Consider the following 23,231-nt stretch of genomic DNA (forward strand, 5'->3'; position numbering starts at 1 on the left):
CCACGGATTTGGATATTTTTGTAGCCATGGAAAACGACCAATGGGCTTAAAATGGGAACACCTGATCAGTGTAACAATGGATGGAGCCCCTGCACTATGAGGTGTACACACTGAATACCTGGGTTACGTCAGGTCAAAAATGGGTGAAAGGCTGTTCCTTATTCGCGGCAATCCATTGTCTGATACACCAGGAGACACTTTGTGCGAAGATTGTCTATATAAAAAATGTTAAGGAAACAATTGTTCGAACAGTTAATTATCTTTGCTGGCATGGACTCACATATTGCCAATTTAGAGAATTTCTGGCTGATATCAAAGTGGAATATCCAGACATCCCCGACCACACTGAAGTAAGATGGCTGAGCAGAGGAAAGGTGCTTTATCGGTTTTTCTCCTTGAGAGAAGGAATTAATACTTTTTTGGAAATGAAAGGACGTCCTGTAGAATTACTTCGTGATCCTAAGTGGGTGGTGAATTTGGCTTTTTTGAGTCATTTTAAATACGTTGAACATTTCACTCAAAGGTGGAAATCACTATGTTGTTGATTTAGTGCAGATGATTCAGGCATTTAAAAAAAAAAACTTATTTTGTGGGAAAAACAGTTGTGCGAGGAGAATCATGGACACTTCCCTGCATTTGTCAGCATTAAAGAAGATGTGGATTTTTTAGATTATGTTCAAATAATTTGATAATTGTAAGAAGAGTTTGAAAACAGATTTTTGGAGATAAGTGAGCTTCAACCAGCCTAGATATATTTGTTGGCCCATTTTTCCCTTTGGGCAGAGGATGTCTCACAAGTGTTTCAACTAGAGCGATATCTGCCTGAAGGACCACTTTCTTATGTGTAAGATTTTGGATGACTTTTACAACTGTTTTCCTTGAGAGAATTATCCTCTTTTGCACAAGCACGTGGCCAAAGTTCTCTCAATGTTTGTTTCCACATATATATGTGAGCACTTTTTCTCCCTTTTAAGGCTAGTTAAAACTAATAAGCATTCACTACTTAGCAATAAAACTTTGACTGTTTCCTTGAGATTTGCAGTCTCCTGCAATATTGTAGCGAACCTAGACAAAATCATTTCCTCGAAAAAGAAAAATGTGCAAAACATTGTCTTCTTTAACAATGTTGACTGTAAGGTTTAAAAGTCTTTATAACCTTAATTCTATTTCTTTAATAAGTTTTCAAACTTGGCCAATTAAAATTATTGTGTACAAAACAGCAAACTAAGGATCCGATGTCTAAACTCTGCAAAGGGATACAAAAAGCTGTAGCACGAAGTACAACAAAAAATATTTACTTGTAACTACTAAAAGTAAGAATGAGATTCTATATCTCTTACATAAAATTATTTCGAAATTAGAATATTTATGACACTAGTTCATTTACGATATTGATATATCTTTCAGAAGATGCCTACTGTACATATGACAAATATGCATGTGCCATACTAATAGGCTCAACCTGTGGGTCAGAAAACTACTAAGTTGTTCTTTGATTGTTGTTTTGGACATTGTCTTCTAAAGCTTTGTGTAGTAATTCTGCCACATGAACACTAATTGTTATCTAAACAGTAAATGGTTAGCTTGTTTTACCGCTCATCGACAACTTTTACATATCTGCACTACCTCTGTTATTTTGTTTATGTTGGATCTGACCGCTGGACAGTCCAACTCAGAGCTGTGCTTTGGTGTGCGGTCCTGCTCACTCTGCAGCTGTCTCTCACTCCTATGCCGACACTAGCGACACACAGTTGTGTACGGGACGCTGAACTACACTGCCTTGCACCTGCCGGGCGCAGATCTTGGATGAGCCTGCTGCAGGTGAAAACATAATCTACTTTCTGGATAGCCCTCACATTATTGCTTTCACATCTAAAAAGAAAAACAAACACATGGATCCCTCTTATGATGCCCCAGACAGGAACAAGGTTAAAAATGGAAAAAAAGTCCTTATTCACTTTGCTACATGGAGTGTACAGACTGATCATATTTGGAGTTGTTCCAAACATTTGGGCAATATTTTAAGATGGGATGCACAAGTGATTTGTACACTGACTGCATTTTATCATTATGTTGCCAAAAAGCTGAAGGTAGCTAGATGCTTTACTTATGTTTCCATTCCAGTTGTCATCCACAACAATCTAGTCACTGAATGCAATTTTTGCACTTTGTAAAGTGCAGAATTTCACACTGCTGAACACTTAAACAGGTTGACAAACTTTGCATCTGTTTTAGAATCTAAAGATGTCTGCTTGGGTAAATGAGCAACTTTTTCATGCGATATTTCATTATACATAACCACACCACCTACAAAAAGTCTGAGGTTACTGTTAATATTGTCTGTCAGGCAGATGTGCACATCCAGCCCATGGCAGCCCACCCCACGCAAATTTGATCATGTAGAGCAAGTGGACACAGCTCAGACTGGGTCGCCTTGGTGCACTGTACCTGGGCCATCCCAATGGGCTCTGCTCTACTGGGCTGGCGTGAAGGGCCTTTAATGGCTCATGCATAGTGACACAGGCTGAAATCACTAATCCACTTGCTAGCCTACAGAGCCAACGCCTCTCATCGTCTCGAGAAGGTTTCCTAACAATAAAGTGTTGTCACACTTTTTTTGCATTTCCTTACCAAAAAGAATTTGTGGCAATCCATTGAGTAATTAATTTTTTTGTCATCTCTATGTGAAGCATTTGCACCTTACACAATATGCGATTGTCTGGTAAGTATAATTGTTTGGGCACCCAGATTAACTGTTTGAGAAAAAACTAATAATTGTTGTAAATATGTTTTGCATGTGAGAGATGAGTGATTTTGGATGTCAGAAATGACAAGGAGGAGATGAAACTGCTGCATGGTACAGCATGGTAACAAGAGTCCTTCATTGGTCAGCCCAGGAAGTTAGTGGAAATGGTACACTCTGAGCCACAAAGAAAATAGCATGTCCACAGATTTTTTGTCCATATCAGATGACGAATGTAGTCAATAAACAAAAGGGGAACTGCCTTTACAGTTTTGTATGTGGTATCACTGAACCGCATGAATCAACTTTCATTTCGATCTTCTGATTGGTATTGTTTAAGGTGGCTGTAACCTAGTGAGAGGTATCGTAATTGCCAAGTCGTAATGAGTGAACACTGTGAGCAAGCTTCTATATAAAATACAATGAGCTACTGCATCTACGTGTGAACTGTTAGACTTTGGAAGAAATGGGAGTGAGAGATAATTTTTGATGAAGGCTTCTCAGTTAACTTTCTGCATCAAATTAGAACAAAATCTCAAACTTTGACTTTCTAATTCTTATAACAGACATTTGAAAATGGTTTAGTCTTTTTTAGACGTACAAAATGAAACTACATAAGGGAATAAAAGCCCATCATCCAAGAAGAGTGGATTTGGAGAATGGAATTCTGAGAAAGATATAGTTGAGAATGTCAGTATATGTTTTAAAGACAAAATGAGACTGAACATAACAACAAGTGAGCCAGATAGTGAAGACCAAAATATGTCACTTTACTGCTGAAAATTACAGCATAATTACTTCTAAACATTTTTAGGCTGGCACACAAGATTTTTAGCCATTCATGCTGCTAGTATATTATGAGAAATTAGTTCAGGAGCCCATACAAAGGGTAAATGATTGTGATAACATACAAAACCCCTTAGTGACAAACAATGCTGAACAATGAGAGAGCAGAGAATCTTGACAGATATAGGAACCAGTGACCAAAAGGTGGTTTTAGTGAGTCTGGATACCCAGATATTCTTCACTGATTCCACACTAACTACTTAACAGCCTACTACATGTGGGTTAGATTCAAAGAAATAGTGTCAATGGAAATTTATCATTTTATGCCAAGTAAATTATTAACAGATGGAACAAATCCCCTACGGTACACAAAACATATCAGGGAACTGTTAGAGAATCAATGAAAAGAGCAGGCCAGATTTAAAAGAAGGTAAAATCGCCAAGACTGGTAACAGTTTTCAGATGTTTGAAACTTAGTGTGGACTTCTATGCGAGATGCTTTTAATAGTTTCCACAACAAGACTCTGCCTTGAAATCTGGCAGAAATCCAAAGAGATTCGTGTCATACACAATGTATACACAACCAATACGTTTATTGCATGATTGCAGTGGTACTGTTACCCAAGACACTGCAATTAAAGCAGGGTTACTAGATACAGTTTTCCAAAATACTTTCACAAAAGAAGACATAGTAAGTATTCCAGAACTTGGATCAACAAAAGATGCCAACATGAGTAATTTGGATAATCTGGAAGTAGATACCACCAGCATAGTGAACCAACTTCCGTCACTTAAAAAAGGCAAGTCTTCCAGTCCAGATTGTATATCAATTAGATTCCACCCCAGATTATGCTGATAAAATGCTCCAGTTTCAGCTATAATGAACAACAGTTACTCAATGAAAAATCCATACCTAATGATTGGAAAGTTACACAAATACACAAGAAATGAAATTACCTCGAAGAAACTGATGTGTTTCTCTGTTGTCATGCAAAGAGCACAGATCTAGAAAATGTTGTTCCTGTGACACAAAACTCATTCTTTATTAACATGCAGTAACAGTACTATCAACAGAGAATCTAAAGCTAATTCCATAAATATAGATTTCCAGAAGGCTTTTGAAACGGTTCGTCACAAGTGGCTTCTCAACAAATTGTGTCTAAGAATCATAGTGTTAGGTGTATGTTTGGCTTTGCGATTTCCTGTTACAAACACCACAGTCTACATTAATTAACAGGTTGTAGATTCAACTAAATATGAAGGGATTACAATTACAAACATTTTAAACTGGAACCATCACACAGAAAAGGTTAAGAGGAAGATGATCAAAGATGGTGTTTTATTGACAGAATACTTAGAAGATGCAATAAATCTACTAAAGGTACTGCTTACCCTACATCTGCCTGTCCTCTTCTGGGGTATCACTGTGCAGTATGGGATCCTAACCTAACTGGATCGATGGAAGACATCAAAAATGTTCAAAGAAAGAACAGCTAGTTTTACAGCATAGCAAAATAAGGGACAGAGTACCATGGATACAATGCACGATTTGGGTGATTATTATTAAAACAAAGGCATTTTTTGATATGACCTAAACTTTTCACAAAATGTCACTCCCCAGCTCACTAGTTGGAACACCAAAATGTTTTGTTGACTCCTATCTACGTAGGGAGAAATGAAAATGATAACAAAGTAAGGGAAATCAGTGTTCGCACAGTAAGATTTGGGTGTTCATTTTTCCCTTGTGCTACTCAAGATGGAACAGTCAAGAAATGCTCTAAAATGGTCCTATGAACCCTCCACTAAACACTTAATTGTGAAATGTAGGGTAATCATATATGTAGGTGTAAATGTAATGCCTCCGTAGAACATTATTACAATCAAGTAGGACATGTTGTTTCAAAAAAAGGAATACAGAGTGTACTCAAAATGTAAATAACATTCTATTTATACACAATAATTTGGTAAGGTTCACACTAATTACTGCAAGTATAGATAGTTTTATTTTATGTAAGTACAAGATAAATATTTTTATGTTTATTTATTTTATTTTTATTGTCAAGCTGATTTTGATATAGAGTGCTTCCAAGAAACATAAGCTTTTTGAATCTTGCTTCTGGAGACTTATCCACATGACATATTTTTTGGTAGCTATGTTTGTATTGGAAGTATTTTTTTAATTATATTTCATCAAATCTCTTGTTTGGAAATGTAAAAGTATATGTGACTGTTTATGTTGTAACAAAGTACCTCTTGCAGATTTAGGTTTTCCTACACACTTGGGCAGATTACATGAAACTTTATGAGCCTTCAATATGTAGATGAGATTAGCACTGCAGATGTAGCTCACAGAATGAGCATTGCACCCAGTGCCTGGCCACAGCACATGAGCTACCAGCTGGATGGGCACCCAGACCAGTGACAGGCTGAACTGAGTCCAACTGATGGGCCAGCTTGCTAAGGATGGGGCGGCCTGCTCAAGACAGGCCAGCCCATGGTGACGGGCTGCACAATGCTAGCAGTCCAAAGCATATGGCTCTGCTGATAGGTCAATGATATACAAAATGAACAGTAAAAGTCCAAACAAAATTCTCTGAATTATGCCTGAAGATAGTTCTACATCTGTTGATGACTCTCCATCCAAGATAACATAATACACTGCCACTACTACAAATTTAATTTGATATCCTGTATGTTCAAAATTTCATTAATAAGTTGTTATATTTACTAAAATGCTTTTCAGAAGTCAAGAAATACCACATGTTCCTAACTGTCATGGTATATGTCTTTCAGGATCTGAAGTGAAAAATGCAAATTGTGTTTCGCATGGCCATTGTTTTTGTAATTCGTGCTGGCTGGCATGGGCAGGGTTATTCTATTCAAGATATCTCATTACATTTTAGCTCAGAATATGTTCTAAGATTCTACAACAGAGGGGTGCAAATGAAACTGGATGGCAGTTTTGTAGATTACTTCTGCTACCCTTCCTGTAGATGGGTGTGACCTGCACTTTCTTCCAATCACTGTGAGCAGGTTCTTGGAAACACAGTGTACTATTTGTTGTGACAGTGCCACGACATTCAAAAGTGCCGCTACGTTAATACGCGAACACGGCGATAGAGGCGCTCCGCAGCTCGGCCGAGCGCGGGAGCGCCACCTGGTTATGAACGGCGCCGGCCGCATGTCACGGCCCGGCAGTCGAATGACAGATACGGAGTTAGTAACATGTAACCCGCTAGTGTTTCTACTTTTGTATCTCCACGCACTTTAGTAGTGATTAAAGGTTATAACACTTTTTGGCGACGAGGTCGGATATTTTCTTTTCCTGCGTTGTGGACTTGTGTGTTCGTGTCGGGGCAGACATGGAACAGCTTATGCAAGCGCTTATTGAACAACAAACACAGCTGACGGCTGCTATTCAGGCGTTGTCGACGTCGCTTACTCATCGTCTGTCTTCCTCTTCTCCGCCTCCGTTCCCTCCTTATGACGAGGCCGCTGAAGACTGGGAGAATTATGAGAAGCGTTTGCGGCAACACTTCTTGGCTTTTGGCGTTGTCGACGCTCCTATGTGTAAGTCGTTATTTCTATCTTGGATTTCCCCACGGATCTATCAGCTGCTATCTCAGTTAGCCCCTCTGCGGGAACCTGCCTCTCTGTCCTTCCAAGAAATGTGTGACTTATTGTCTAACTATTACCGAAAAAACACCCATGTCATTGCCGCCCGCGTGGCTTTTTACCGGTGTCGTAAACAGCCCCATCAATCTTACCGGGCTTGGGCGGCGGAACTCCACGGTCTGAGTCGGAAATGTCAGTTTGTCACGGACACTCATCATGAGTCTTACGCTGATTCAATGGTTCGGGACGCTATTTTACGGCTTGCTCCTGATAAAGAAGTTCGGCAACGTGCCTTACAATTGCCAAACCCGTCGTTGTCGGAAGTTCTCAGCATCGCTCAATCCTTTGAAGTGTCTCACGCTGCTGGTGCGCAAATAGATGCGTGGTGTGATGTAGGCGCTATCCAGACCACTTTCGACGCAGACAATGTGCCTGTTTCACAGGGAAACGACGATGTGGCGGCGGTGCACTCGCGTCAACAACGTCGCGTTGGGCCGCCACGCTCGCAGCGAAAACAGCAACCACAGAAGCAGGTTCGTTCCGCCCTTCCTTCTTGTCCACGTTGTTTCGTACAGCATGACAGAGCCGCGTGTCCAAAACGTTGGGCCACGTGTAATTCATGTAGGAAAAGAGGCCACATTGCTTCTGTGTGTCAGTCCCCTAAAGTTCCTGTCGACGAGGACGAGGCATCGGACATGGATGTTAACTGTGTGCTTTCTCAAACGAATAAGTTGTTTGTTACTGTTCGTGTTCTGGATAAAGCCATTCGCATGCAAGTGGACACTGGCTCTGCAGTAACTCTCATTAATTCTCGCACGTATTTGGAGTTGGGCTCCCCTCCCTTGTCTCCCGTTACGCGAAATCTACGAACTTATAATAAGCAGAAAATTCCTATTGTTGGCCAGTTTGATGCTTCCACTGCCTACAAGTCTGTTGTTAGGCCCCTCACGTTTTATGTGGTGGATCATGCGGGCACTGAAAACCTGTTCGGTTATGATGCTTTCCAGTTGTTCGGGTTTTCCATTGATGATGATGTGCACCTCATATCTGAGGACATTCCGTATCCACAGCTGGATGGCTTGTGTTCTGAATTCTCGTCCGTGTTCTCTGCTGGTCTGGGTCGTGCCAAGGAGTTTGAAGCCCACATTACTCTTAAACCTACGGCTCGCCCTAAGTTTTTCCGGGCACGCCCTATTCCAATGGCGTTGCGTGCGCCTGTCAAAGCTGAGATAGACAGGTTAACAGCTTCGGGGATTCTCCTTCCTGTTACCTCCAGCGAATGGGCATCACCCATCGTGGTGGTTTCTAAACCAAACGGGAGTCTGCGATTGTGTGGTGATTTTAAAGCCACTGTCAACGCTCAAAGCCTCATTGACACTTATCCTCTTCCCCGTCCTGAGGAGTTATTTACCAAGCTCGCTGGGGGCCAGTTCTTTTCCAAACTTGACTTATCGGAGGCGTACCATCAGTTGCCGTTGGATGCATCTTCCAAGGAATTTCTCGTCATCAACACTCCTTGTGGGTTGTATCAGTACCAGCGGTTACCATTTGGCGTCGCTAGCGCGCCGGCCATTTTTCAGCGGTTTTTGGAACAGCTCATGGCTTCCGTTCCCGGCTGCATCAACTACCTGGATGACATTGTTGTCACGGGGGCCTCCACTGAGGAGCACCTTCGCAATTTGCGTTCACTGTTTCGGGTTCTGCATTCAGCAGGGTTGAAGTGCAATCTGGACAAGTCTCAGTTCTTCCAACCCTCCATTGTGTATCTTGGTTTCCACTTGTCCCGTGAGGGTATACGCCCTCTACGACAGCACGTTGCGGCCATTACCGCTCTACCCCGGCCGTCTACGGTCAAAGAACTTCAGGCGTTTCTAGGCAAGGTTGCTTATTATCACAAATTCATTCCCTCTGCGGCGGCGGTGGCTCATCCTCTGCATCAGCTGTTACGCAAAAACGTTCCTTTCTGTTGGACCGCCGAGTGTGAGCAGGCTTTTGTCCGCCTGAAGGCTCATTTGCAGTCGGCGCCTTGTCTTGCCACATTCCGTCCGGGTCAGCACTTGGTTCTGGCGACTGACGCGTCACAGTATGGCCTAGGGGCTGTTCTCGCCCATCGGTATGAGGATGGTTCGGAACGACCCATCGCCTACGCTTCCAAGACCCTCAACGATGCCCAACGGCGTTACTCTCAAATAGAAAAGGAGGCGCTCGCTATCATTTATGCTCTGAAAAAGTTCAGCGTTTTTTTGTATGGTTCTAAGTTTCACCTCATCACCGACCACATGCCGCTGGTCTCTCTGTTCAGCCCCTCGGCGTCACTTCCGGATAAGGCAGCTCACCGCCTGCAACGTTGGGCCTTATACTTGTCTCGTTTTCACTATGAGATTCACTATCGCCCCACGGCCCAGCACGCCAACGCTGACGCGTTGTCGCGTTTGCCGATGGGCCCCGACCCGGTTTTCGATCGCGATGAACTCCTCTGTTTCCACATTGATGAGGAAGAACGTCGTGCGGTCGAGGGTTTTCCACTTACAGGTTCGCCGGTCGCGTCGGCTACTGCGCGGGATCCGGTCCTGCGTCAGGTGATCAGTTTTGTTCAGCGTGGTTGGCCGGACAGGACCAAGGGCCGGGCGTCGGATCCCCTTCGCAACTACCATGCCTTGCGCCTTCGTCTGTCTGTTCGTGAGGGTGTTGTTCTTCTGGCCACGGATGGCGCATCTCCACGGGTTGTGGTGCCCGCCTCTCTTCGCAAAGCTGTTCTCAAACTATTGCATGGGGGCCATTGGGGGATTTCTCGGACTAAGTCCCTGGCCCGCAGGCACGTTTATTGGCCCGGTATCGATTCGGACATCGCCCACATGGTCGCTGCGTGTGATCAGTGTGTTCAACAACTGGCTGCGCCTCGTACTCTGCCCTCTCCGTGGCCTGACCCGGCGCAGCCGTGGGAACGGGTGCACGCTGACTTTGCCGACCCCTTTCTCAGCACTTATTGGCTACTGTTGATTGACGCCTTCTCGAAGTTTCCGTTTGTTGTTCGCTGTCCGTCGCCCACCACTGCGGCGACGACGCTGGCTTTGTCAAAAATCTTTGCGCTAGAAGGTCTTCCATCCACGATTGTCACGGACAATGGCCCTCAGTTCTCTTCGCAGGCCTTCCGTGATTTTTGTACTGGACAAGGGATTCATCATGTTACAGCACCGCCTTTCCATCCGCAATCGAATGGGGAGGTCGAGCGCCTTGTCCGCACTTTCAAAAGCCAAATGAAAAAATTCCTTAGTGATTTTTCCACGGATGACGCTCTGTTGCAATTTCTGAGTTCTTATCGCTTCACGCCTCTGGGTGATCGCAGCCCTGCTGAACTCTTGCATGGCCGCCAACCGCGCACCCTACTGCATCTGCTTCACCCTGTCAGGCCTTGTACTGTGTCCCCTAGTGCGGGAAAATACCAGGTGGGCGCCGACGTGTGGGCACGGGGGTATGGATCTCGCCCTAAATGGATTCCAGGGGTGGTCCAGGCTCTTCGCGGCCGCCGGCTTTGTGAAATACGTACGGACGACGGCATGGTTGTTCGCCATTACGACCAGATGCGCCCACGAGTGGTGGCCACACCGGTACCACCGCCCCTTTTTTCGTCTCCACCAGCCCGAGAAGCCAGTCCTGTCGCTGCTGCCGATCTTCCGGGCGTGTTGCTGCCGCCGCCGTCGCTACCGCTTCCGAGTACGCCGGAACCGGCCCCAGTCGCGACGCCGCCTTCTCCGGGACCCATCTCGCTGGAGCACACCCCCAGGTCCACGACACCTATGGATCCTGCTCCGGAGTTTTCACCCATCATCTCGTCCAGGAGGCACGTTCCACGCGCCAGCTTCCGTCCTGGACATTTTCGACCATAGTCTCGTGTTTCTCCGCGGGATCTTCTCGGGACCTCCCAAGAGGCCATGGATGTCTCCGCACTGTCCGTGTCTCCACGAAAGTGAGCGTTTTTTTTCAAGGGGGGAAAAGTGTTGTGACAGTGCCACGACATTCAAAAGTGCCGCTACGTTAGTACGCGAACACGGCGATAGAGGCGCTCCGCAGCTCGGCCGAGCGCGGGAGCGCCACCTGGTTATGAACGGCGCCGGCCGCATGTCACGGCCCGGCAGTCGAATGACAGATACGGAGTTAGTAACATGTAACCCGCTAGTGTTTCTACTTTTGTATCTCCACGCACTTTAGTAGTGATTAAAGGTTATAACACTATTCTCATATATATGTTGTACTATACTGTGGCACACTAAACTTACAAGAGGAGCAAACTCAAATGCAAATTCCACATAACATCTGACAGGGATTCCACTGAGCCTTGGAACCTTGTTCATTTTAGCGATTTGAGCTACTTATCAGTGGCACTGATACTAACATGTACATGATTCATCTTTGCAGTGGTATGAGCATTTCTGCTTTTGCTTTGCTCCTCAACTTTGGTTTCTCTGTGGTCCATAACTGTCAGGATACTAATTTTCTTGCCACTGATAGCCATTACATATGACCAGAATTTCCTTGGGTTTTGTGTGAGGTTCTTCAATAAGACTTTGACATTGTAGTCACTGAAAGAATCAAGCATTGCACTATTGAGAGCTAAACACATTTCAAGGAAAACTAATGAATCATTTGGCATAATTACAAGTCAGTACTTATCAACAGAAGGCAAAAAGTGTAGTATGCTGATAGATATATTAAGGTGTTACACTTTTACATGTGTCTGTTGGTATTAATAAATTTTGACTCCTGAAAGTAAGTAATGGCTGGCAATTCTCTCTCACAGTTTAAAAACATTTCAAGATAATATAAGCACATGTTGCCCATCCTGTCCTGATCTGCCTTTGTTCAGAAGGTGTTTTATTGTTTGCTCTGACCAACACCTTTTCCATATCTTTCACCCATTGGAAACATCTGGTCACAGGTTGCCAAGAGACTGGCACACCAACACTTGCCAGCCACTATAATTGATGAACTTGATCATTCAGATTAAGCATCATGGAATGACATACTCATGTCTGTCATCCAAGCTCAGTCTGACTCAGTGCCCAGCTTGGTTAATGCCATTGCTGCTGCATGTGGTGGGAGCACTGTGGACTAATTTCTGGCTCCTGGATACCCCAAGTCACGTAAAAATTTAGTCTTATGATCTATCTACTGTATACAAACAGTAATTAAATTTTTTTATTTGCTATCATTCTTCATTTTGCATCTTTAATGGCCCACAGAGTATTTCGATCATCAGTGGGTTTACAATTTCTCTATGCAGTTTTCAGTGAAAGCATTAAGTATTATTAAAGAAATCAATTAGTAAATGACTAAAATCTCCTCCAGTAATGACAGTTTAATTGGGTAATGCATGTACCTGTAATCAGAGATTTCTCTAAAGTTGGTTACATCTGGGAGTGAGCCTGGAGGTCAATAGAAGGATCCAATGACAAGATTTTGCCCATCCTTATTACTGAGTCTTGCCCGAGAGTTGCCGGATCTAAAAATAAAACCTTTTGAGTGCCCCACATACCTGGGTAGCAGCTTGTGATGTGTAGTGCACTCCTAAGCCAAAAAGTCTCTAGTTCATGTCTTCTATTTGACTAAGAAGTAATGAGTCACGTTCAGTTATGGGGACAGTAATGCAGGCTGTGAACTTAACAATGTAGGAAAAGAAAGATTGCTACTTACCATAAAGAAGACACGCCATGTTGCAGACAGGCACAACTAAAAGAGACTCACATACAGCTTTTGGCCACAGCCTTTGTCAGTAAAACACACACACACACACACACACAGACACACACACACACACACACACCTCATGCACACGACAGCCAACCCTAGCATCTCAGCTGGAATGTAACATCATGTGAGATGCAAGTAGCCATATGGGATGGGGAAGGGAAGGGGAAATGACAGTATTGTGTGGTTCGGGAGAGAGACTAACACTGTCTGGTACAGGGACTAGGCTGCCAACAAGTCCAGCACCAGGAGGTTGTGGGACAGGGAGGTAGGGAAAAATGGAGCAAAAAAGGTGAGGAGCAGGGAAGATGGGTGGGTGTATTGCCAGAGAGCTGCAAATATACAGGGTGGGAGATGGGAATGGGGAGGAGATGATAGAACAGAGGAGGTGGAAACTGTTCAGTGGAGGGTTTGGGTACAGTATTTACCATAGGTTGAGGCTGGGATAGTTGCAAGAGGGGAGAATGTCCTGTAAGGATACCTTCCACCTGCACAGCTTGGGAAAGCTGGTGGTGGGGGAAGGATCCAGATGGTTCGGGTAGTGAAGCAGCCATTGAAATGAAGTGTGTTATATTCACGTGAATGCTGTGCCACAGGGTGGTCTACCTTGCTCTTGGCCACAGTTTGGTGGTGGGCATTCGTCCTGGTAGACAGTTGGCTGGTAGTCACACCAACATAAAAAGCTGTGCAATGATTGCAGCAGAGCTGGTAAATGACATGGCTGCTTTCACAGGTGACCCAGCCCCTAATGGTGTAGGATAAACCAGTGACAGGACTGGAATAGGGAGTGGTGGGTTGGACAGGTTTTGCATCTGGGTCTTTCACAGGGATATGATCCTTGTGACAATGGATTGTGATTGGAAGTGGCATAGGAATGAACTAGGATGTTGTGGAGGTTGGGTGTGCAGCAGAACACCACTTTAGGGTGGGTGAGAAGTATCTCGGGTAGGATGCCTCTCATTTCATGGCACGATGATAGGTAATCAGAGCCTTGGTGAAAGATATGGTTCCAGTCTGGGGTGGTACCAAGTGTTGAAGGGGACACTCCTTTGTGGCTGGTTCTGGGGGGTGGTTGGGAGGATTGGGAGTGTGAGGAAAAATGGTGTGGGAGATCTGGGGTTAGTGCCTGTCTGTGAAGGCCTTGGTGAAAGCCTCAGCATAGTGAGCAAAGGATTTCTTGTCACTGCAGATATGCTGTCCCTGGGTGGCCAAGCTGTACAGGAGGAATGTTTTGGTGTGAAAGGGATGACAACAGTCAAATTGCAGGTACTGTTGGTGGTTGGTGAGTTTAATGTTGACAGAGGTGAGGATGGGGTCATCACAGAAGATGAGGTCAACATCTAGGAAGGCAGCATGCTGGGTTGAGGAGGACCACATGTATCAGATGGGAGAGAAGGTGTTGAGGATGTGAAGGAATGAAGATAGGGTATCTTGGCCCTGGGTTGAGATCATGAAGATATCATCAATGAACCTGAACCAGACTAGGGGTTTGGTGTGTTGAGAGTCTAGGAAGGTCTCCTCTATATGGCCCATAAAAAGGTTGTCATTGGAGGGTGCCTTATGTGTGGTCATGGATGTGCTGCAGATTTGTTTACATACTTTCCCTTCAAATGAGAAGTAGTTGTGGATTAAGATAAAGTTAGTGAGGTGTATGAGGAAGAGGTAGTGGGTGTGGAGTCTGGGAAAGGTAGCATACAATAATGGTAAGACCAAGGTCATGAGAGCTGTTGATTTATAGGGAGGTGGTATCAACAGTGGTAAGTAGGGATCCAGCCGGTGAATGGGTGAGGATGGTGGAGAGTCAGTGAAGGAAGTGGAAGGTGTCTTCGATGTAGGGGACTGGATTGCAGACAATTGGTTGGAAGTGTTGGTCAATGAGAACCAAAACTCTTTCAATGGGGGGACAATAACTGGCCACAATGGGGCATCCAGGACTGTCGGGTTTGTGGATTTTGGGGGCCATGTAGAAGACGGATGTGCAGGGTGTCATAGGGATGAGGAGGGAAATGGATTCGGAGGAGATGTTCTGGGAAGGGTCTAAGGCTTTAAGAAGGTATTGGAGTTTGTGTTGGACTTCTCGGATGGGACATGTCTTCTTTACGGTAAGTAGCAATCTGTCTTTTGCTTCATTGTTGATATTCCTACCTGGAGTTTCCATTGTTAGATTGAGAACATAGTCAGTCGCTAATAATTTAAAACTCTCAATCATTCATTATTTATTCTGACCACAAATTTCAGTTGTTTTTATGGGAACTGGAGTCCAGATGACATGCATTGCTCGTTCCAACTTGCACCACAATCTGCAGCTGGTTACACCCTGTTCTCTTGGTGACTGACATTCTAAATGTGGCCTCCAAGCATAAACACTGAGTGCACAAGATGATTCTTTTTATCCCTTGCTGGTATTCTTCTATGGGGTACCACTATTTACCATGCATTTTCTTCGCAGGAATTTAACTGGTCCTTACTTTTTCACTTTTGTTTTCCATCTCAAGGGAACCAATAGATCACCCGACATGTGAAATGTGTTGGAGTGGTTTCAATTTCTGTGGGAGACAGCACCTCAAATTTATTGGTAAGAGGGACAAGGGTAGTATCATCCATGCTTCAACTGTGCAGAAACTACAACTACTGCTGACTTAGCACTCACAGTATAGTTGAAGAGTAGTAACAGGCCTTGTATGTACTTCTTGCACAGGAGACAGCTCATAAGGGTGAACAAGTGAAATTTTGGGGGGGGGGGGGGGGGGGGAGGAAGAGGTGTTTCAGTAGCTGTAACACTACAAACAATATATAAGGTACAGTTTTGCCAAAGTGTGAAAGAAGGAAGAAGAGGAGAAGCATGTGTACTGCTAATGGTCCAGAATAATTTTAACCTCTCAATCATTCATTATTTATTCCGACCACAAATTTCTGTTGTTGTTGTAGAATTGGTATTAGATATCAGAGTACTCAGAACACCAAAAATAGAATCAAATCACAGCTTACTTATGAGCATTGTCAGAACGAATCCAACATGGTACAAAAGAAAACAGAAATCAGCTAACATAATGGGGCTACATATTTTGGTTAACAATCCCCCATTTTGTCGGAAAATCATGTGGAGTGATGAGAAGCAAGATAAGAAGAATGGTCAGTTGTTGTCATGGTTGAAAATTTTAATAACAGTAACTTGTATTACATAACTGAAAGTGAGATAAAATCAAGGCAGCTAGAAATTGTAGCTGGACATGGGGAATGAATGCCAGTGTAGGAGTGGAAGTGGACACAGCTGAAGGCTATTTGTGGTAGGTATCTGTGGCAGGAAGTGCACCCCCCACACCTGGCCCATACCAGCATTACTGAAGGATACACGGTCTTCATATCCATTGCAATTAAAATGGGATGAGAAGATAAGATTTTATAGACTAAACAGTGAATTAACTTAAACAATTAGACAAAAATTTAAAAGTAAAGTAGCCTCAGACCATTCAGGCACATTGGTTATCACTCAAAGTTTTGGTTGGCAGGTCACTTTTAGATTAACACTACAAGGCAGAGGACACAATGTATAGGCAACAACCAGACATGAAAACAGACAGAAGAGATTAGACACTATACCAAAAATTCTTTGACAACATCAGAAGGATGCCAACTGAGTGCCTGTCATGGCAAGCATTACCCTTCAACCAAACAGAAAAATGTGATATAAGACAGACAGTGAAGATATGGACAAACAGTGTTGTTAAATTCCTTTGGTCCTGGAATATGCCAAAACCCATTCCTTAAAATGGAAAAAAGAAGAAGAAATAATTTTGACAAACAGACATTCATTTCTCATTTTCCCCACCAGGGCACCTTTTCTGATCCTACTGTCAATATTTTCAACAAGAACTAGTGGCTTCATTGCTGCAAAAGAATCTCAATCAGTTCTGGGGCATATCAAGAAATGGGCAAACTGTCTACCTCCATTGCTTTGAGCCTGACTCTCATTCTGTGGTGTGCCCAAAGAGGGAAACACCAGATGTCATAAGTCTCTGCACTGAAATCTTGTTTTATGTCTGTAGAGACGGCTGCATTGGCATGGCACTGATATGGGTGAGTTTGATCAGTTTCACTGCAGATTGTCCACCTCAATGCCACTCACTTCAATCAGAGGCATCATGATGTAACCAACTAGGACATCGAGGTGGAGTTATCACAACTATCTGAAATCAATACATACGTGCAGCCTGAACCACTGATGGCACTGCAAGCTGCAAGTGGCCACCACAAGATAAATGCCAGAAAGAAGCGGCACCCTTGAAGTGTTTGCTGCATCATCTGGTACGATCCTGCAGCCATCCTGCCTGATATAAGTGGCCGCCTCACATGGAATGGCAGTTCTTGTAGGTGCTCTGTATGATTCACATACACTCCTGGAAATGGAAAAAAGAACACATTGACACCGGTGTGTCAGACCCACCATACTTGCTCCGGACACTGCGAGAGGGCTGTACAAGCAATGATCACACGCACGGCACAGCGGACACACCAGGAACCGCGGTGTTGGCCGTCGAATGGCGCTAGCTGCGCAGCATTTGTGCACCGCCACCGTCAGTGTCAGCCAGTTTGCCGTGGCATACGGAGCTCCATCGCAGTCTTTAACACTGGTAGCATGCCGTGACAGCGTGGACGTGAACCGTATGTGCAGTTGACGGACTTTGAGCGAGGGCGTATAGTGGGCATGCGGGAGGCCGGGTGGACGTACCGCCGAATTGCTCAACACGTGGGGCGTGAGGTCTCCACAGTACATCGATGTTGTCGCCAGTGGTCGGCGGAAGGTGCACGTGCCCGTCGACCTGGGACCGGACCGCAGCGACGCACGGATGCACGCCAAGACCGTAGGATCCTACGCAGTGCCGTAGGGGACCGCACCGCCACTTCCCAGCAAATTAGGGACACTGTTGCTCCTGGGGAATCGGCGAGGACCATTCGCAACCGTCTCCATGAAGCTGGGCTACGGTCCCGCACACCGTTAGACTGTCTTCCGCTCACGCCCCAACATCGTGCAGCCCGCCTCCAGTGGTGTCGCGACAGGCGTGAATGGAGGGACGAATGGAGACGTGTCGTCTTCAGCGATGAGAGTCGCTTCTGCCTTGGTGCCAATGATGGTCGTATGCGTGTTTGGCGCCGTGCAGGTGAGCGCCACAATCAGGACTGCATACGACCGAGGCACACAGGGCCAACACCCGGCATCATGGTGTGGGGAGCGATCTCCTACACTGGCCGTACACCACTGGTGATCGTCGAGGGGACACTGAACAGTGCACGGTACATCCAAACCGTCATCGAACCCATCGTTCTACCATTCCTAGACCGGCAAGGGAACTTGCTGTTCCAACAGGACAATGCACGTCCGCATGTATCCCGTGCCACCCAACGTGCTCTAGAAGGTGTAAGTCAACTACCCTGGCCAGCGAGATCTCCGGATCTGTCCCCCATTGAGCATGTTTGGGACTGGATGAAGCGTCGTCTCACGCGGTCTGCACGTCCAGCACGAACGCTGGTCCAACTGAGGCGCCAGGTGGAAATGGCATGGCAAGCCGTTCCACAGGACTACATCCAGCATCTCTACGATCGTCTCCATGGGAGAATAGCAGCCTGCATTGCTGCGAAAGGTGGATATACACTGTACTAGTGCCGACATTGTGCATGCTCTGTTGCCTGTGTCTATGTGCCTGTGGTTCTGTCAGTGTGATCATGTGATGTATCTGACCCCAGGAATGTGTCAATAAAGTTTCCCCTTCCTGGGACAATGAATTCACGGTGTTCTTATTTCAATTTCCAGGAGTGTATTACGCTGGCTGCCTCGTGATGACAATTACTGCCCTAGACCTGGACTACTCTGGTCTGTGTGATTCTTTACTTCTTGTTCACCATTTGTCTATCCAGTGAATATGGAATAAAGAGTGTTAGTAAGTGTAAACATCAACAGTGCCAAAGAGTATTTTTGGACCTGCCATGCTTCCATTCCTCTGACATCATAGGCCTGGAAGTGGTTGGTGCAAAAAAGGAACAGCATTAGTTGGACAGGCAGTTAATGTAGCAACAGCATCAGCACTTGATTTTACTACAAAAGTGATCAGTATTGTCAGTCAGAGGTGACTTTCCCACAGTTCTTCCTCTGTTTCCTTCCTTTGTGGACACTGTTGACTGTGATACATGTATTCCAAGCACCTCAATAATAATTTTGCGTCATACCAGCTAACCAACACTGAATGGATGCGATCATTTTTTCTGCCATCCTCTCGAGATAAGTTAGCTTTTCTCCATAAGTTGTCTCCTACAGTGAATTCGGATACTTTATCGTTTCCTGATATTTGCACTTTGTTGTCAAACCACTGTGGAAGACAGTCTCATTGATGACAGAAGTTGGCATCAGCATCGTGTAAGGATTGGCTCACTGAACTTCGCAGCCTTAGTCATCATTGTGCTTTCACTTGTTTGGCAGATGGTAGTCGAAAATCGCATGCCGATTCTATGACTAGGAGATTTGCTTCTTCATTTTGCACCAGATAGGGAAGTGTGTGCACAAACTATGTGCCATGCAGATCATTCCTTGACAGGGTGTATACGTGGACGAGGAAACAAAATTCCCAGATTTACTGGTTAAAAATACACTTTCTCCCGGATGAAAATAGACTTTTTCCGTGTTGAGTAACACTACTCTTCCTCAGACCTGTAAAACTTATCAATCCTCTCACCGGTGCAGAATTTCCCGGCACTTTAGAAAACGAAACCCAGGGAAAAAACACGTTTTGGAAAGTTGTCTGATGTGCAGCAACATATACACTGCATATTTTCATATTACGGAAGTATAAATTCGAATTCAAAATCGAGATTGCGATGCGCTTTTGTAAGCCCGTCGCAGCTCATGTCAAGTGATCTCGCCAGCCAATGACAGCGGATATTTAGCGCATAGGACACGTGATGTAGTCAGCCAATAGCAACATCACTGTTTAGTAGTGCGAACAGGCAAATAGAAAAAGGTAATGGTTTAAATTAATATACATAGTGTTGCCTCTGCCTGACACTTAAGTGTGAATTGCAGAGTAACCATGTAGATGTATAAGATTAATAAGCTGCTAGAGAAGCTAAGCTTTCACACATAATACAGATATTTTTTGCACGTGTTACGCTTTAAGATACAGCACACAAATGTGGCAGGAAAATTTTTAACAATGACATAAATGTCTGATCTTCTGGGCTCGAAAATATTCTGAATGGTCGTCCTCAAAGATTTGATTTTTGAATGAAGAGTCAAACGCTCTGTGATATAAGTAATTCATCGGACATTCGTGCACATAGTTCATCTTGCGTAAAAGGAAATTTACTTTGAAAGTAACGCTTTTCAAACAACCATTCAGAATATTTTACCGCAACCTGTTAGAAACTTGAAATACAGCGAACAGTTGAAACCAGCCAATAGTGTGGAATTAAACACTTCGTTTCAAGTAAATTGACTGCCTCAGCGGAAAAGACTAATAAAAGACAAATTTCTTTAAAAAACCGACAAAAATAACGTCATTGCTCTGCAAGGTGATTAACGCTTGACTGTTAGAAAAATGGAAACAAAATAAAATCTTAAACTAATAAAATATTTTGATGATGATGATGATGATGGTGAGGTCCCATACTCAGAGAAGCGTAGGGGACGATGCGGGAGACCCTTCCATAACTATGTGAAAATATGTTAGTTCACTTGATAGCTCCTGTTCACAGAAATCTGTTTTGTTTTCACTTGACGTGAGAGCAACAAAACCACTTAACGTAAACACGGCCACGTGGAGACTACCACCTCCCCACTACAACTCAAAGTGATCTGTGCATCAGCTCCGGATCTACGTCATTTCCGAACCGCGGCAATATTAGATAGTGGCGCTCCCCCTCCCTCGAGTGTTTGAGGTAGGACGCCAAAAATTTAAAAAATCGATCTTTCAAAAATATTTTCATTTTGTAGCGCACCTCTTTCTGAAGAGTCTGATACATAAGACATATGTTTGAGGAAACGTATGACGGTGTTTTTTGGTCTTAAGTGATCCGAAGTGCAGTGCCACGCCTCTTCACACAGTATTCTTCCCCCGCACGTCTCTGTATTTCGCTCTGTGGAGTTCAAACATTTAATATTTTGTAATGGGTGCCATCAAACTATATTCAGGCCAGTGGAAATTAAAATGTCCTGTCATGCCTCTCCTGCTACCAGTCGGCCGGTTTGACATCCTGCCCCTCTTTAAAAAAAATCTTACAATTAATACTGGATGGGATTATTTGTAACCGGCAGAACAAGAACTCTTCAGAAAATTTGCCTATTAGCTAATAACTTGCTGTTTTGTGTGACATAAAATTAAATATAGGATACATAAAACGAGTAAAGACAGGAGACAAGCAAGACAGTATACATTTCTTCAATCCATAAGTCCTAGGTTTTTTTCCCCTCTCTAATCTTGCCACAGCTTTATGTGGTGCACTTTCCTTTCTGGGAAAGAATCTATTACCTCATCAAAGTTCATCAACGTTTTGCTACATGAAAAAATGAAACGTCATTTTCTAATACTAGAAAAGCTATTAATACAAATAGTACCCAAGACTGGTGTGGTTTTCGATCTGATTACGTGAATTTTGTCACTGTCTGCTAGATAAAACGAAATAAGCTCATCTTATACTGCAGCAATTGTTACTCACACCAAATAAACGAGACTGTTTTGGCACAAATCATCATTTTTATAACACGACAGAATATAATTCACAAAGTACCAATTTCAAATGCCTATTAGGCCTAGTACAAGCAAAAAGTTTTATGATAGGAAATAGTTTCACGTTTCATTCATACTCTCTTGCTTCTGAAGCATGACATCGAAAAGTAGTAGTATGAAATTTTTATATAAATTTGGAATCGTCATATTCTTCCGTAATTTGTGTGAGTCCCGTTTTTCTCCTTCCTCTTTCTAACAAACAATCTTGTCATCACTAATTCTGTAACTATTCCAGCCAGTGTCAAAACTTCTTCTCTGGTTAGCTTCACTAACCCTGCCACGATCACCGGTTTAGTTATACCGCATTGATTCTCCGGTTAGGCGTTATTACCTGGTCGTACAACGCGTTTTCCATGCTACTCCCAGAATAGAACTTTAGCGGCTGCTAGCCGGGGACTGTATGACTGGCCCTTAGTAGTGTAGCGGTCTGGCCAAAAATTTTCTGTCAAAATTTCATTCTCTTGGATACACGGAGAAGACAATACGTATTCCTGTTAGTCATTTATTTCCACTCTGGTAGTCTGAATCTATGGAATTCTCTAGTACTTATAACAACGCTGATCATTTGCAAACCCAATCAACCACATAAACAGCGATTGGCACTCACCCGTTCAGCTTTATTCGCTCAGCTCGTATAGACCCGTCCCCTTTTGTCTGCAGGTAAGTTTACTTCTAGATTCCCCTGTCACAGACATCACATACACTATGCACGCATTCAAAAATCAACTTATGATTCATTCAGAAACCAACTTAGAATTTGTTCCAAAACCAACAGGGATGCATTCAAAATCATATGAGTAATCGATAGACCAATGTGTGTTGGATGCTAAGCGCTTTGTGAAACAAGGTCTTTTTCCTCAATAATACGAATTTGCCCCCCTTTAAACTGCCGCCCGGGGCAGATACCCCGGTTTGCCCCCGCCCCCTAGTTCCGGGCTTGTTGCGCATACGTGAATCTGGCAGCTTAGGCGCATCAGTAAAATTTTTCCGGATAGCATCTGGCTGCTTTTACTTATACAGCTAACTGCCACACTTCTGTAGCCAGAAGCGGGTGAAGGTACTATTCATATGTGACTCAACTGCACATGCGCATATGCTCGGTCGCAACCGCTCAAACAAATCTAATGCAAACAGTTGTGACGTCACGCTCATCGGAGGCAATTTGTTGTTATGAAGCATTGCATAGTATTCCTAAAGCCTTTGACACATTTTGCTGTTGGCAGTCACTTGTATGAACACTGCGTTTTGTTGTTCTATATGGTGCATTTGCTTTGCAATTTAAGTTTTATTTTCGTTTTTTTTTTCTCTCGTTCGTGTTTTATTGCTGCTGTATTACTCTGCAGTAGCGTGATACAGTAATATTCTTCGTTGGAGCACTGGTTCTTACCAGTCAGTTAAAAAAAAAAAATTAACTAAAAACTAAAACAATGAAAAATTCCCGGAATTCTAAACAATTCCCAGGTTTTTTCCGCTTTTCTCCCGGATGAAAAAATTTCCGGATTTTTCCTGGATCTCCCGGTTGTCCCGGGTCGTATACAAATTGCTTGAACAAAATCCCTAAAATTGCC

The 23,231-nt window shown here is 43.9% G+C and overlaps 1 protein-coding gene across 2 annotated transcripts in view; it reads right to left on the reverse strand.

The window, feature by feature from the left end:
• The window catches only part of LOC126457365 (intraflagellar transport protein 80 homolog), a 461,822-nt gene that overhangs the window by 14,289 nt on the left and 424,302 nt on the right, over positions 1-23,231 (reverse strand). Inside the window, exon 16 of one of the 2 annotated variants that reach the window (XM_050093608.1) lies at positions 4,487-4,550. The exons of the other annotated variant lie outside the window; for it this stretch is intronic. Within the exon in view, the coding sequence (XP_049949565.1) occupies positions 4,487-4,550 (64 nt within the window). The remainder of the gene's footprint in view (positions 1-4,486; positions 4,551-23,231) is intronic. 2 annotated transcript variants of the gene reach the window in all.

This window comes from Schistocerca serialis, chromosome 2, assembly GCF_023864345.2.
Source record: "Schistocerca serialis cubense isolate TAMUIC-IGC-003099 chromosome 2, iqSchSeri2.2, whole genome shotgun sequence".
NCBI lineage: Eukaryota > Metazoa > Arthropoda > Insecta > Orthoptera > Acrididae > Schistocerca > Schistocerca serialis.